The 15,731-nt window shown below is 33.0% G+C and overlaps 2 protein-coding genes across 6 annotated transcripts; one reads left to right on the forward strand and one right to left on the reverse strand.

Annotated features, from left to right (window-relative positions):
- On the reverse strand, positions 3,460-4,768 carry LOC18595100. The gene is made up of 2 exons (XM_018123842.1): positions 3,986-4,768; positions 3,460-3,813 (listed from the first exon to the last, which is right to left on the reverse strand). Exons 1-2 carry the CDS (start codon positions 4,761-4,763, stop codon positions 3,767-3,769), a joined length of 825 nt encoding a protein of 274 aa, XP_017979331.1. The 5' UTR covers positions 4,764-4,768; the 3' UTR covers positions 3,460-3,766.
- Positions 10,420-15,731, forward strand: LOC18595103 (probable ribose-5-phosphate isomerase 4, chloroplastic). Of its 5 annotated transcripts, XM_018123974.1 has the most exons (10): positions 10,562-10,648; positions 11,528-11,672; positions 11,796-11,923; positions 12,579-12,648; positions 13,012-13,131; positions 13,329-13,424; positions 13,507-13,563; positions 14,719-14,836; positions 14,927-14,993; positions 15,429-15,731. In XM_018123974.1, exons 2-10 carry the CDS (start codon positions 11,541-11,543, stop codon positions 15,505-15,507), a joined length of 867 nt encoding a protein of 288 aa, XP_017979463.1. In that variant the 5' UTR covers positions 10,562-10,648; positions 11,528-11,540; the 3' UTR covers positions 15,508-15,731. The 5 variants fall into 5 exon arrangements, with proteins under 5 accessions (XP_007022975.2, XP_017979461.1, XP_017979464.1 ...); XM_007022913.2 differs by lacking the exon at positions 11,528-11,672 and having other exon boundaries at positions 10,420-10,648; positions 13,027-13,131; XM_018123972.1 differs by lacking the exon at positions 11,528-11,672 and having other exon boundaries at positions 10,429-10,648.

A 15,731-nucleotide genomic window follows, 5' to 3' on the forward strand; every position in this document is an offset into this window, starting at 1 on the left:
TAAAATTTACAATATCAATTTAATGATTGACTCAACGATGTTAAATTTTTTTTATTATTAATATTAATATAATATTTAAATGTATTGATTTAATATATTCTTATTTATATAGTCGTTGAATCTAATTACGTAATATTTAAAAGTTACATAAATAATAATGTGATATGAATGTGATACTATTAAATTGTTGATGTGATATTTTTACGATTTATACATAGCGAATGCTAATTGCTGTTTTTTTTTTTTTGACTCTTGTGGATTTTTTTTTTGTCTTTTTTATTATTATTTGTTTATTCACAAAATTTTATTCTCTTTTCTTTTTTTTCAACATTTTTAAAATATGAAAAATCATTTAAACTTTATTATGTTGATATAAATTACGAAAAATTGACCTATTATTTGTTAAATATTAATTTATGAAACTTACAAATGATGAATATTATAACTTTTTTGTACATTGAGATATACCAATGATTTAATTACTTTTTGAGATATTTGTATAATGATTAAGATTTTTAAGTTTTCTATTTTTCTTGAACTTTTGAGATTTACAATTCACTTAAGTATATTTTATACATCAAAATAAAATTAAGGATACTTAGTAGTTAGTACTTGAAACCTACTGATAACCAATTTATAATGAGAAACTTCAAAATATATTTGTCTGATCCAAAACATAGATAAAATTAATTGAATTATACTTTGTTCAAATATAACTATATACTATGTTTTTATATATCTAATACACCTTTAAAATGAACACGCACATACACACTTGATGTTAACTTGAAATCTCCTTTCCCAACTTAAATATTAAAGCAAATACATACATATTTTTATTTTTTAATCAATATTGTGTGAATATAAAAATTAATAATAATTAACCGATTATTCTTTAACAAAAGTTTTTTTTTACTATTATTTACTTTTTTTCCCCTGAAATGACAAGGGGGCAATCATTTAGCATGCCATCCTAAAAATTGTCCCAAACCCTTAAAATCAGGTTAATCAAAGCTTTAAAGACAAAGAAACAATATTTTTTGGCTGAAAAAATAAATAAAGAAGATAAAGAGAAAAGTTTGTCACCTACAGAAAAAAAAAAGAAGAGAAAAGTCAAGGATAGTGGGGGGGATGCAAGCCATGTAAATGATGGTGTGGCTTATGTGGTGGTCAGCCACTCACTCACTCACCCACCCCTTTTTGCCCTGTGTGCCTCTGCCTTGTCCACTTCTTTCCTCCCCAACGTTCCAATTTTAATAAGCCTCTTTTGTCTTTACTTGTACACAGTTTCTATGGATGACTTGCGTGAGTCACAGTGGGAAGAGGCGTGCCATTTCTCTATACAAAGCCAACCACAGTCGGTGCTTCTCCCACAAACTTCAATTAGGAAACGAATGGATATGGTGTGATATGGAGTTAAGTAGATTTAGATTTTATATAATTGTATTTTGATCATAATCGTGTTAATTTGACGTGAAAGTATTTGTATTTTTATACAAAATTAACATATTTAATTTTGTATATGATATATTTAGACACATTTTATTAATTATTTTAATAAGTTAATCCATTTAAATTATGTTGTATCATGTAATCCATGAAATAAGCATGTTATATTCGTATCAAAGACTTTGACGTGATTAATTAATTTTGTTTATTTGTTATACTTCTATCTTATATTTGCATGAGATGCAATCATGAATTGTCAACCTTGATCTTGATATCTTCTCACCTTTATACACATAATTGTTCAATTTTAGTGAACTATGTATAAATTCAATTAAATACATGTAAATCAAACAAACAATAAATGAGATCATTTTTTTTAATATTAGATGCATCTAATATAAAATTAAAGGGTTTTACTAATAAATGCTAGAAAGATAGTTGTTAAGGTCAAATTATTAAGTAACATATTCAACTTAATGCATTAAATATCATCCTATCAACTGTCAACTATAATATTTAATGCATAAATACGAAACTAATATAGTGTCTTAACAAGCACTTTTAAAAGCATCCAATTATTTGATTTAATAATAAATATACGTATCATATTCTTCAAAAAGCTAAACCCGATCAACAATCATGAATAAATTTAGTTTTATTTAGACTTAACATAAATACCCATCGATATATTGTTATACTGATGTGATTTTATTCAACGGTTGAACTGTCTAACTTCGTAAATGATATCAAAGTTGATAAATATTTGATTTTAACATCTCCTAAATGTAGATTAGCATCAAAGATAGGAAAGAAGAAGGAATGATGTTGAGCTTTTGAAAAAGAGTGTGTGGGGGATAAAGGACATGATATTGTTTTGTGAAAAGCAAGGAAATACCCCATTGTTGGGACCGTTTGAGAAATAATATAAGAGTCGTAGGGTTGGTAGGCAGTAATATGCTCTTTTCGGTGTCAAAAGGAAAGTTTGATTCCATAATCATTACCATCACTTTGTTTTCCCTTCATCACCTCTCTTCTTCCATGTGCCATTCTCCTTTGACCGTCCCACCTTTCTCTTTTCTTCTTACAAATATCACCTAATTTAATCTAAATATTTACAAATTACAACGAACATACGTATTATATAGGGTTGAAGTTTGGGCTGGCCAAATTTGAAAACGGCCCAACTCGACTAGTATGGGCCGGTTCAAGTAGAGTAAGAGCTCAAAGTGGGCTATATTGGGTTTTTCATTTTCGGGTCAATAATAGATCGGGTTGAGTTACAGATCCTATCATGGGTCTATAACTTGTAGTTTGCAATAATCCAACCGTGATGCATAAAGGATTTCGATACCTAAACTTAGCAATCTTGTGATTTTCGACATCAAAGGATCAAAGCTAGTGCAATCTTGTTTAATATTTTTTTATATATATTTAAAGAAAAGAATTTAGACTCTACATTTTTTTAAAAAAAATTATGCATCAATCAATATATTAAATGTTTGAATTTAATCTTCTTCCTTTAGTTAAGACCTTTTACATTAAATAAACCAAAATTTAATCTTGTTAACAAAAATATTTTTAAATTTTCATCGTGCTATACAATATAATTACATGGCTTTTTTCCTAACATTATGCGATGAAACGGACTAATTTATTTAAGATCAAATTCTACTTAATTTTTTTTGTTATATGGATATTTTAAATGTTCAAGTTTGCAGTATAAAGATATATTTTGTTTAGTGCAGCATAAATTATATTAAAAATATAAATATTAAAGTACAAATGATATTGAAATATTTGAGTCAATAATAAATATATGTTATTCTTTTCAAATAATAACCTCCAATCCGTATTCTTTCAAAATCGAAAAATATCAAAGTGCAAATGCAATACTTTTTGATTTGTGCTAGTTTCTTTTTTGAATGATTTTATTTAAAATTTAAACCCAATTTTAAGAAACGAAAATTCAAACTCAATTATTTAAATATGGATATACATGTAAATGAAATATTGAATCTGAATAAATTACTAATCAGTACCAAATATGCTACAAGGGCAAGAAAACATTGCTAACCTAGATTAATTTCTATCAATTAAAAGGTAAAATATGAGAACCCTTCTTTCCCTGGTAAAAGAAGAATCGGCTTGACCCTGCAAAAAAGTGTTGATTCCTCCTCAAGGAAGTTTCTGGACTAACCTATCTAGCGCACCAACCACCAAAGTTTCCCACCCACAATGCAGCAATAGTCCCAACTAGAGCACCAGTCATCTTTTCCCACGGCCACAGCCATTGTACATTTATCAACTCCTATGAGTCCTACAGAACACTCAGACAAAAATTTGCTCCATCTTCCTTATTAGCTACTAATAAAAGAACATTCAAGTCAGTCTAAGATATTGAATAAGTTTAGGCTCTTTGCAATTGGTAAATCCACTGAAAAAGATGGAAGCAAAAGAATTTACAGAAAGACAGAGTTGGAAGTCAAGAAATAAATTTTTTTGTTTCAAAAGAATCAATGTAAAAAGCAGGACTTACAGGACGAAGCGCCCAATTGCTTTCCAAAGAACGCAAGACCCAGTAGCAAATCGATCGCGGGGGTAACAATATTTACTGAGGATACGAAAATCCACAAAATCCCTCTCCAAAAATCATATCTCAAAATAGCCTCTCTTTCCTCCAAAGTGAAATCACAGCCATTGGTATCGTCCACAACTGGTTTGCCTTGAGAAGCTGCAATGTCCTTGAGCCGCTCAAATTCACAAGTGGCCACGACAACATCAATCTCATCTAAGTCTGAATCCTCGGTGTTGGTAACAAGACACATCTTCTGACCCCCAAGTTTTGCAAAACAACAACATCCATTATCCTCAGATGCGATCAATCCAAGCTTTTGCACTTTGGTCACCTTTTTAAAACCCCATATTTCCTTAACCAGATAAGCCGTTAAAAACCCATTTTCAAAGCCAATACACACATCTTCATCACCAAAATTAAAGCTTACACCGGACTTATCCATAAAGGGTAGAAGTGGGGGACCAAACGTCATATCACTGTACCAAATGTCGTCATCAATGTCGTAACGTAGAACACCAAAAGCTGGACTTGACAAGAAAATTTCCTTAAAAGAAGTGAGTGTGAGGTAACAGAATTCAGCAAATCCAGGCCTGACTGGATGAATACCAGTAATAAATGGTGGATCAGAGAGTGCTGTCCATTGATTCAGCTTTGGATCGAAAACTTCAAACGTTTTTGTGCATTCATAAATCGACTTGGAACTATTCAAAACATATAGCTTACCGTCAATTTCCGCCATGAAAGGCTCAGCTTTTCCAGATAACATCCGAGTATATATAATTCTTAACAACGGTATCATCCAACTCTACAGTAAGTTTCAACATATTTCTCAACAGAATTTGCATGCCACTAAAAATAACAAACTAATAATTTGTATTACAGCCATACTTACCTCTATATATCATGATTGACATTAAACAAAGTGAAGCATTAAAAGACATAAACAGAATATATATGTAATCAAACTACTATCTCATGACATCCGAATATTTAACACATTGATTGGTAAAAAAAAAAACCTACCATCCCATGTCTTCCAAAGCGTTTTTAAACACAATACTAACTAATATATCACAAAATATCAATTCCCAAACACATGTAAATGACGGCTCGACAACATACAACACCAAAACATAATTATAAAGAAAAATGTACCTAAAAAAAATCATAAGTCATATAATAGCCATTAAAAAGAAACCACCTCTATTTTCATCCTACATGTATCAATCACTTATAAAACCATATGCCCAAAAATCATCATAAAATGATTCCCAAAAACTTGGAAACAACAAATTTTTTTTACAATCAGTCTCAAAGAATCTGATGCTCAGAATTTCTCTACAATCAGATGATGGCATTTTTCTCATCAATTTACCGTTACCAATAAAAAAATAGAACTACATAATTCTTGATGAAAATAGAATTTCTACATAATTACCGTTAGCAAAATCAATCTCATCTATGTCTGGATCCTCGATGATGGTAACAAGACGCATCTTCTGTCCCTCAAGTTTTGCGAAACAACTACATAATTCTCAGATGCGATCAATCCAAGCTTTTGCACTTTGGTCACCAATTTAAAATCCCATATTTTCTTAACCAGATAGGCTGTTAAAAAACCTTTTTCAAAGCAAATACACACATCTTCATCACCAAAATTAAAGCTTACACCGGACTTATCCACAAAGGGACGAAGTGCGTGACCAAACGTTGAATCCTTGCGCCAAAAGTCGTCATCAATGTTGTAACATAGAACATCAACAGCTGGACTTGACAAGAAAATTTCTTACAAGAAATGAGTGTGAGGTAAGAGAATTCAGTAATTCCAGGCCTGGCTGGACAATGGCCAGTAATAAATGGTGGATCAGAGAGTGCATCCTGCATCATATGGTTTCTTTCTAGTGACTTCAACTCATCCTTTCAACTGCTAAAGCAAAATCTGCAACTTTTATTTTTACTAGTAAATTGGATGCTGTGATGCATCTCCTGAAGTCATCTTGTTCACTGTATTTAGCATGCATTGAATGTTCAAATATTCATCAAGATGCACCGGTCAGATTATGCAGAGAAACAGATAAGGGTCATGCAGCAGATTGATGAGGACCATACACTGACTCAACTAGCAAATGCATGGTTGAATCTAGCAGTAGTATGGAATATTTTTCATTTTAATAATCCTATTAGTGAGAAACCATATGATGCAGGATGCTGTAATGAGTGTCATTCTACCCATTCAGGGTGGTTCAAAGATACAGGAAGCATACCTGATTTTCCAAGATTTCTCTGAGAAATATCCAATGACTGGACTGATCCTGAATGGGAAGGCTGTCTGCTGTATGCACATGGGAAACTTTGATGAAGCTGAAACACTGTTGCTTGAAGCACTTAACAAGGCAAGTTTGAACTGTGGATACTTTTTTATTTTGTCAAGATTTAAACTTATTGTTTGTCAATTATTTTGGTGTTGTTTATAGCCCTATGAACAGTGCTAACCACAGTCACTGTGTTTCACAATCATAAATTACTGTTTTTTCAATCTTGATATCCATTAAGTTTCATGGTGTAAATATAACCTCTGACTGACACCAAATCATATTGAATTTGACTCTTAGCTTTTCCTAGGGTTTTCTCTGAGCCTCTTATGTTCCTGTCAATTTTCAAGTTTTTGATCCATCGTGACACTGAATATTTCACACTCCCAAGTTTTATTGCTGCATTGCAATTAGTTTGTTCGTTTCTTTTCAAGATTTTATGTAATAAGGGTTGGTTGTCAATTGATATAGGATGCAAAGGATCCTGAAACGCTGGCCAACCTGGTTGTATGCAGTCTTCACCTTGGTAAATCATCTTCACGATACCTAAGGTAAAGTATCTATTTATATCCTTTATCTTCTTTGTCCTTTGTTTTTTTTTTTAAATAATTGAACTCTCACTTATCCATTTGGATAGTTGACAAGTGTTATACATTTTTTAAAGTGCACTCCTTAATATTGTGGTCATAGCTCGTTTAGCCAATCGAAAAAGAGTCTATCATGTTCAAGAGTTTGGCAGCTAGATTAATGAGATCCTATACTAAATGGAGTTCCCATTTATTTTATTTACATTAGCATGTTTTGTGGCTGTCTATGTTTCTGTCAGATATGTAGAGCACTACAAGCAGAACAACTCTCAGCACCAAATTATAGTGTCCTTATCATAATGAAATGCCTTAATAACAACAAAACATATAAAACACTAGAAACTGTAAGAGACGAATTCATCTGCCTACAAAAATTTTGATGTTCTTGTGAGTATAAAATATGAATATGCAATGCATGCAAATAACTAAATAAGTGATACATTCATAATAACCGATAACCAGTATTATTCTGTTAGTAATGCAGTGAAATTCACGTAAGTTACCCTTCACACAAAAAAAAAAAAAAAGATACTGGTCCATCATGAAAATAAACAACATAACCACATGCAATTTGTTTGATCCAAATGACAAGTGCCCTCATTCACCACACCTATCAGAAGCTAAGACGTGAGTTTTTTCCTTCATTTGCTGTGCCATTCCTAAAATTGAATCCGAGTATATTACTAATCAGCACCAAATTATGCTACAAGGGCAGGAGAACATTGCTAACCTAGATTCTATCAATTAGTAAGTAAAACATAAGAACCCTTCTTTCCCTAGTAATAGAAGAATTGGCTTGACTCTGGAAAAAGGTGCTCATTCCTCTTCAAGGAAGTTCCTGGATTAACCTATATAGTACACCAACCATCAAATTTTCCCACCCAGAATGCAGCAATAGTCCCAACTTAGAGCACTAGTCATCTTTTCCGACTGCCACAGCCATTGAACATTTATCAACTCTATGAGTCCTACATAAAGCTTAGACAAAAAAATGCTCCATCTCCCTTATTAGCTTCTAATATAAAAACTTTCAAGTCAGCCAGAGATATTAAATAAGTTGGCACAAGTACTTGCCATTGCCAGTATGCGATGAAAATTTGGATGCCATCATTTATGTAAATGCAATTGTTCAAAAGTTTATGCAATCAATAGTTAACAAATGGCTTATTTAGGGCATGTAGTCCTTTTAGACGGCAAGTTATAAGCATGGGGATAGGGCATATTAAACTTCCTCACCAACAAACATCAAAAGGATCAACATGAATTAACTTAAAAAGCAGCTAATGTGGAAGGACTTACAGCGTGAAGCACCCAATTGCTTTCCAAAGAACGCAAGACCCAGTAGCAAATCAATCACAGGGATAACAATATTTACTGAGGATACGAAAATCCACAAAATCCCTCACAAAAAATCAGATTTCAAAATAGCCTTTTCTTCCTCCAAAGTGAAATCACAGCCATTGGTATCGTCCACAACTAGTTTGCCTTGAGAATCTGCAATGTCCTTGAGCCGCTAAATTCACAAGTGGCCACAACAACATCAATCTCATCTAAGTCTGGATCCTCGATAATTGTAACAAGACACATCTTCTGACCCTCAAGTTTGCAAAACAACAACACACATAATCCTCAGATGCGATCAATCCAAGCTTTTGCACTTTGGTCACCGTTTTAAAATCCCATATTTTCTTAACCAGATAGGCCGTAAAAAACCATTTTTCAAAGCGAACGCACATCTTCATCACCAAAATTAAAGCTTACACCGGACTTATCCACAAAGGGAAGAAGTGGGCGACCAAACGCTATATCACTGTACCAAAAGTTGCGATCAATGTTGTAACGTAGAACACCAAAAGCTGGACTTGACAAGAAAATTTCCTTATAAGAAGTGAGTGTGAGGTAAGAGAATTCAGTAATTCCAGGCCTGGCTGGAAGCCTACCGGTAATAAATGGTGGATCAGAGAGTCCTGTCCAGTTATTCAGCTTTGGATCGAAAACTTCAAATGTTTTTATGCATTCATGAATCGACCTGGAACTATTCAAAACATATAGCTTACCGTCAATTTCCGCCATGAAAGGCTCAGCTTTTGCAGATAACATCCGAGTATATGGAACAAAGGAAGGCTGGCCTGGGGAGGCGTCCTGGGTATCAAACGCGAGCAGTAAAGCTGTATCTTCGGAAAGGATTATTTGGGTCTTGGTTTCGCTTCAGTACACCGGCAAGAAGGATTTGGGGGCCCAAGGCACCCCAGCCCATGTAGGCGCACGTTTTGTCACCCTCTACAGAGGCTAGCTTCTCCAGCGGGGGAGGCTCCTTCATTTGTGAAGACAATAAGGCCGCCGTTTCCACAGCGAATGTAAAGTAGGCCAAGCCTTTACCACCCACTGCGTCGAAACACATCGACAATGTTGCGATTTGGGAGTGCAGACGACGGATGGGAATGGGAATGGAAATGGAAGAGAAAGACAAAACCCTAGGGTTTTGATTCTCAAGCGGGAGTGACGGAGGGATGACTTTCTCTCTTTGACCCGTGCCCATGGTCGGCCCTCTTATTCACTTCAAAAAATTAACAGGCCAGAAAGATAAATAGGCCCAATAACTTGTTTGGTGTCTGAAAAGTTTTTGTTTAATTGATAATTTTATTTTATAAAAAAAAAAAAAAACAAACTAAAGAAAAATAAAAAGCCAAAATTTTAATTAAATAGAAAAACTATGTGAGGCTATAAATGAGAGATAAGATTATTAGGATGTAAAATACATAACTAAATACATTATTTTTTAAAATTATGTATTTTGTTAATCACATTTTAAGATATGCTTACAATACAAATAACCTAACTAATGATCTGATGATTATTCAAAAATCTAAAACAAAATGATCGAAAAAATTTGACAATAGAAAATATAATTATTAATTTGTCTTTAATTAGTTCAATAAAAGTTCAAGATTTTGCTAAAATGTTTATCAAGATTTAAAATTGGTAAGGTTCTTACAAGTTAAATCAAATTTTACTACACTTATTATCGAAGCAGCAAAAAAAAAACTCTATTTATATTTTTTGTGATTTTAATATTTTTTTACATGACATCTTATGATTTTTTTTAATTAGTATTTTATAAATAATTTTTATTCTCACCAGAGATTATATTATTTTTTAACCTTAAATTGCAAAAATATCTTTAAATATAAACAAATAAATTAAATTTAAATTAAAAATATTTTGATAATTTTATTGAATAAAATTATCACCTGTTATACTTAAAAATCAAATAAATTAAATATTTTTAAAAAATTGACTAAATATAAAAGAGATTGAACAAGTCAAACATGAAATTAGTTCGATCGGTTCAGTTTTAAATAAAAGATTAAAATTTATCATAATTTATTTTTATAAATTATAAGATATAGAATGAAAGTTAATATTAAAAATATATATTTTATATAAATTTAAAAATTATATATATAATAGTTTGATCTTTAAGGTAGTTGGAAGAAAATAAAAAACGAAAAAGCCGCGTACCAAAGCGTTCATTTGAAACCAGAAACATTGAGATAAGACCTAAGACCGGGAAAGCAAGAAAGAAGGACAGAATGGCATCAGCCATTCCGCATCTCCATTTCCCTGTAGCTTGGAAGACCAATCCCAGAATAAGGAAAAGGAAACCAGCAACATCATGCTCTCTTTCTGAGGCTTCCCCTCTTTTCCGAGCCGCCAAGCACACTGTACTCTAATCTACATTCAATTTTCTTTTGGCTTTTTTCACTTACATGATACTATGGAATTGCAAATTTTTATATAACTGGGAAACTGGGTTCTCTGGGCATGTTTAATCACCCAAACATTTATCATTTTCACCTCTCAAACTTGCATCACTTACTAGCATTTGCCTGCCTCATGCTAGTTTTGCTTTGGACCAGAATTTATTCATTGATTAAAACAATTATTATGAGTTCCCCTTTGGTTGTTACTTATCTTTTGTTATTTTCTTTCTGCCACCTAAATAGCAAAAGCTTAGCAAGTGGTATGAAGTAATGAATTAAAAAGCGACATTGGTTCTAAGGAAATTGTTTTATAAGCTAAAATCATGCGTTTTGGTCTCCAAAAATGTTATTTATCAATTTGTACCTTAGCTTTTCACATAAGGAGGCAGATTAATTATTTGTTTGTAGATAAGGAAGAAATGTAAGGCACAACAATATTGTGTTAAGTTTGATTTTTATAGGCCTGCAAGACTGATTCTTTGAATATGTAATTAGTGGTTTAAGGGTTATTTCCAACTTCTGCTCCGTTTTCACACGGATTAGTATTCTTTTTCAGCTTAGTTAAAATTGTATTCATTAGAGCCATTTAGTTAGAAGTGAATGAAAAAGCTTTAAGATGATAGGCTTGGAAGGTGCTAAAGGTGAATGTTGTGAGCTTTCGAAATCTCTTTGAGCTAGGGAGTTCCAAAGTTGATGAGTACATGATATGATTCCCTTTTCTAGTAATTTACTTCCAAGAACACTCACTTAGTTTCTGAATCTCACAGTTTATAAAAATTTAAATCAAACTAGGAGTTGAGTTGTTAGTTGCATATAATTGGTTATATTGTGGCCTAATAGCTGAGGAGAAAACATGATACGAGGAGAAAGCGAATGCAAATGGGTGAGTTCAGTGCACAGATGGTGGTGCTGCGCTGGAAAAGTGCAGCATAAAAATCCTTGGCAAATCAAGAGAAATGGAATACATGTGTGTGTATGTCTATATGTATGTTGATTCTTTTTTGTCCCAATTCTTTCTTAAACTTTATCTATCTTTCTATGCAAATTTGAATCTATATGAAATAATTAAAAAAAAGCATGATTTATTTCTTTTCTTTTTTATTGCTAGATTGATGCATATGTAAAAAGTGGAATGGTTATTGGACTGGGGTCTGGTCAAGCTTCAGGCATGGCCATAGAATATTTGGGTCAGCAACTTCGTGCAGGTGCATTAAAAGACCTAGTAGGGATACCCACGTGAGTTTTCATTTTTCTCTTCTCACATCAATAATAGTTTTTCTCTTTTGAATTTTATCTACCCCTCCCCATTTTCCATTTCCATCTAGTTTTTTGTCATATGAATTCTCACACCTGGAATGATTTTATTGAAGGATTCCATTCTTAGTCTTGATTAATGCTCTTCTAGACTGTGCAAAGTAAATAGTATATTTCATAAAAGGGGCATTTATCTAGGATATCTTCTGTTCTGACTTTCTCGTTGATTTGCATTCAACATGACTCAAAACTCTTGAGTTAAAACTTCATGATTGCCTTTGAATGTTCTTGGTGGAAAAATTAATATTGGGGCAACTTTTCCCCCCTTTGAACTTGTCCTGCCCTTTGGAGGTCTTTTATTCTACTATTATTTAGGTGACACTGGTTTACTATTCTCAAAAGGCTCCATGAGATGTGCAGCTCTTCTTTCCTAGTTTTGTCATTTGGTGATTCTCTGTCTTCTTGCTTGGCTTTTATAATTATTATCATCTGCTTTACTGCATTCTCATTGTATTTAATTTTGTTTTTCATGAGAACCTTTTTTTCTTTTTCAATTTTTGTTTCTTATACGTCTGTTCTTTGCAGCCTTATATGTTATTTACTATTAATATGTCTAAGTTGCTCTAGATTTGTGCAGGTCTGTAGTGAGTGCAAGTGAGGCAGCAAAGGCAGGAATCCCATTAGGAGAATATGAAAACAGTTCTCAAGTAGGTCCTAACTCTAGTCAACTGATAGTTTTCCATTAATTGGGTTTTGACAGTTGCTTCTTTGTTTTACAGTTCTGCTTGAATGCTTTAATTTGTTGAACTGACAAAAACTCTTCGTCAAGCATTTCCTGTGAATTTATTTAAGCAAAATCTGCGGTAGAGTGAAAAGTTTCTTCTTTGTTGTTGGGCCACTAAGCATTTACAGGTCAAAACAAATAAAATAATGCCATTAATTAATATTATATGATTATTTTTCTTCTGTAGAAATTAGTGCTCTACTTCTATAATTTTATTTCCAGCCTTTAGACTTTCATGGTTCTGACCTATGCTTCAAAATTCAAACTTTATTATGGTAAGAAGTAGGGTTGCTTTTTGCAGATTGATTTTGCATTTGATGATGTTGATATAATAGAGGAAAGAACACTAATTTCAGTCATTGGACGCCGAAGATTGCAAGGTGAGGAGTCCATAATCCAAGAGAAGGTGAGTCAAGTTTTGTTGTCTGTCCTATTTCCATGGCTCTCTAGGCAGAGCCATAGCGTGGAAAATTACCTGAATACATGTAAGTACTCAAGATATTTCTTAGCATTAATGCTCTGAATTTATACAATCTAAAATTTATTTACACTGTATTTTAATTACTTAAGGCTGAAACACTTATTGGTAACTTTCATTCGCAGTTGGTGGTAAGCATGGCTGATCAGCTTGTATTCATGGTTAAAGAAGATCTATATAAATGTGGTTTAGAAGGTTCTATTCCAGTTCTAGTAGAATCTGTGAGTAGCTAAATGCATCTGCTCACTGCTGCAAAGGAAGGAAAAGAATGATGAACTGATGTAACACTTATACATTTTTCAGCTCAACTGGTTGGAAACTGCTGAAGAGATTGATGACCTATTTTTAGGTGATGCAGAGGTAAGCTCTTTTAAGGACAATATCTCCCATACTTTGCTATCTGTCTGTCTATCTATCTATCATGCTTTGCTTTGCTTTGTGCGACTCATCTCCTACCATGCTTTGCTTTGTACTTAATGTGGTTGGGTTGTTTCCATTGGCCAAAAGAAAGAATAGTTATAAGGAGCATAACAATGTGATGTTCATGAATAATTTTTGTTATCTATAAGTTGATTGCAGCTGCTGAGAAGGGTGTGCAAGCATGCTTAATAAGTTTAAATATTTTCACAATTGTATATCTTTCTCAATGCTTTTCTCTTCTGTTTAAGAATTGACTTCTTAGATGACTGGGAAGAAAGAACAATTTTCTTTGTTGTCAAGCTAGTGCAGATCATAAAAGGATTAAGAAGATTTAGAAGTCATGAACATTCTTGATTCTTTGCTTTGGCTTCCTTTTGACTTTAGCAATTAAGGGTTATCCGGTAAAGTTATAGATATATCGCAATGGGCTATAGCATAAGCATTGGCTCCTGAGTCTTTTTATTATTTATTTTGGTCTGTACCGTAGGTTCTAATGGTCCAAGTTACTAGGTTAAAGATATGAATAGTCTATCTGCATCTTTGTAGTCATCAGCCTGCTTTCCTGTTTTAGAGCAGTTTGCATCAAGATTTTTTCCTTATTTTTTCCTGATTTTGGCAGCCTTTAGCCTGATTGTTTAGGTCTTTTCTATTTTTTCAAATATTTTCTTTTTTATTTCTTATTTATTTTTTTGCACATAGCTAGATTTTCATAGGCAATATGTCTTTATTGGCATCACCCAAAGTTTTGGCATCATTAGAATTTCAAACCTTTCAGAGAGAACATTTAGTATACTGGAATGCTGCTAAAATTAAAGATCTTTTGTCGGCAGAGCATTCTATCCTACGTCAGGAGACTTAGTCAAAGAAAGTAGAATCTTCTCAAAGTATTTACCATTGGCCTTTTCCTTTTTTTTTTTTTTTTTTGTCTCTTAAAACAAACTGCTTGCCAGTGTACTATAAGTAGTTTCCTTAGTACTGTGGTTTTATAATTGAATTAGTATGCAGGATATTTAATGAGCTATCTATTTGGTCAATTTGTATTAAATTTTAAGTCCTTTTCTACTCTAATGATTTTTCTTCCTTTGCTTTGATAAGGTATGGAGGAGACCATCTATAGGACACGCAGATCCACTTGGAGGTGACTTTCCATTAGTTACTAGAGAAGGTCATAGTGTTCTTGATGTCATCTTTACATCTCCAATAGCCAGTCTTGGTAGGTTTGAGAATCATCATGTTTTAATGTAATGACAACTTGCTCATTTGTTGGAATTTTTTTTTCTAACTTGCATAAATTTACTTGTAGCTGAAGTTGCTGAAAGCCTTGAAAAAGTTGATGGTGTTGTAGACCATGGAGTTGTTTCCAAATTCCCGTGAGTTTCATTCTTCCCTTGCGAACTTTCTTTTCTTTCCTTTTCAATGAACACTTACTGAAGTAAGATAACTTAGTGTTGTGAGTCTAATGTTTCAAATTGAGCTTAACACTCATACTACTAATTAAAGTTTAAAATTCAGTGACATGGATGGGAATGAGATGCATCTCAAACATTGGTACTCGTGATTCGATGTGTGGCAAATCTGCTAGGAGTCTGTGACTTATTCTACTCTGATTTTTTCCATCAAGTGATGCATTGACTGTGCAAGCCATAATCAGTTGTTGCATTCCCCCCCCCCCCCCCCCCCCTTCCATCTGGACAAAACAAACACATGCAAATACACATATTTACCTAATAATATTTCATTGATTTGTTTTATTCCCGTTTTATGTTATGTTTTATCTAACCTCCTCTTGATATGATGGACTACAGATGCAAAGCAATTGTTGCTTCTGAAAGTGGGTTGTCAATTGTTGATAATGTTCCAACAAACACAGTTGGAGGAGTTTAATCAAGCAAGCTTGCCACATAGACTATTGCAGGATAGTTCTTGCATGTACAATTATAAATGAAATATTGGTATAAACTTCTCCTTCTGACAGAGAGAATCCTCAAGTTTTTCATTCAATATCGCTAGCTTTTTGTCTTTCTCTCCATAGTCAAACTCGTGACTCAAGTTGCACATTGTGGATGTTGATTTTTGTTTTTTGATAATATGGATGTTGATTTTGTTTA

The sequence above is a fragment of the Theobroma cacao genome, chromosome 6 (genome assembly GCF_000208745.1).
Source record: "Theobroma cacao cultivar B97-61/B2 chromosome 6, Criollo_cocoa_genome_V2, whole genome shotgun sequence".
In the NCBI taxonomy this organism is placed as follows: domain Eukaryota; kingdom Viridiplantae; phylum Streptophyta; class Magnoliopsida; order Malvales; family Malvaceae; genus Theobroma; species Theobroma cacao.

Bases quoted from the DNA above. Each gene is read 5' to 3' on its own strand.
- LOC18595100 (XM_018123842.1), bottom strand. From the start codon at position 4,763: ATGGCGGAAATTGACGGTAAGCTATATGTTTTGAATAGTTCCAAGTCG. The intron at 3,814-3,985 runs GTAAGTCCTGCT...TTCTTTTATTAG, and splicing joins GCAATTGGGCGCTTCGTCCT to TAGCTAATAAGGAAGATGGA.
- LOC18595103 (XM_018123972.1), top strand. From the start codon at position 10,517: ATGGCATCAGCCATTCCGCATCTCCATTTCCCTGTAGCTTGGAAGACC. The intron at 13,132-13,328 runs GTGAGTCAAGTT...TTTCATTCGCAG, and splicing joins AGTCCATAATCCAAGAGAAG to TTGGTGGTAAGCATGGCTGA. The intron at 13,564-14,718 runs GTAAGCTCTTTT...TGCTTTGATAAG, and splicing joins TATTTTTAGGTGATGCAGAG to GTATGGAGGAGACCATCTAT.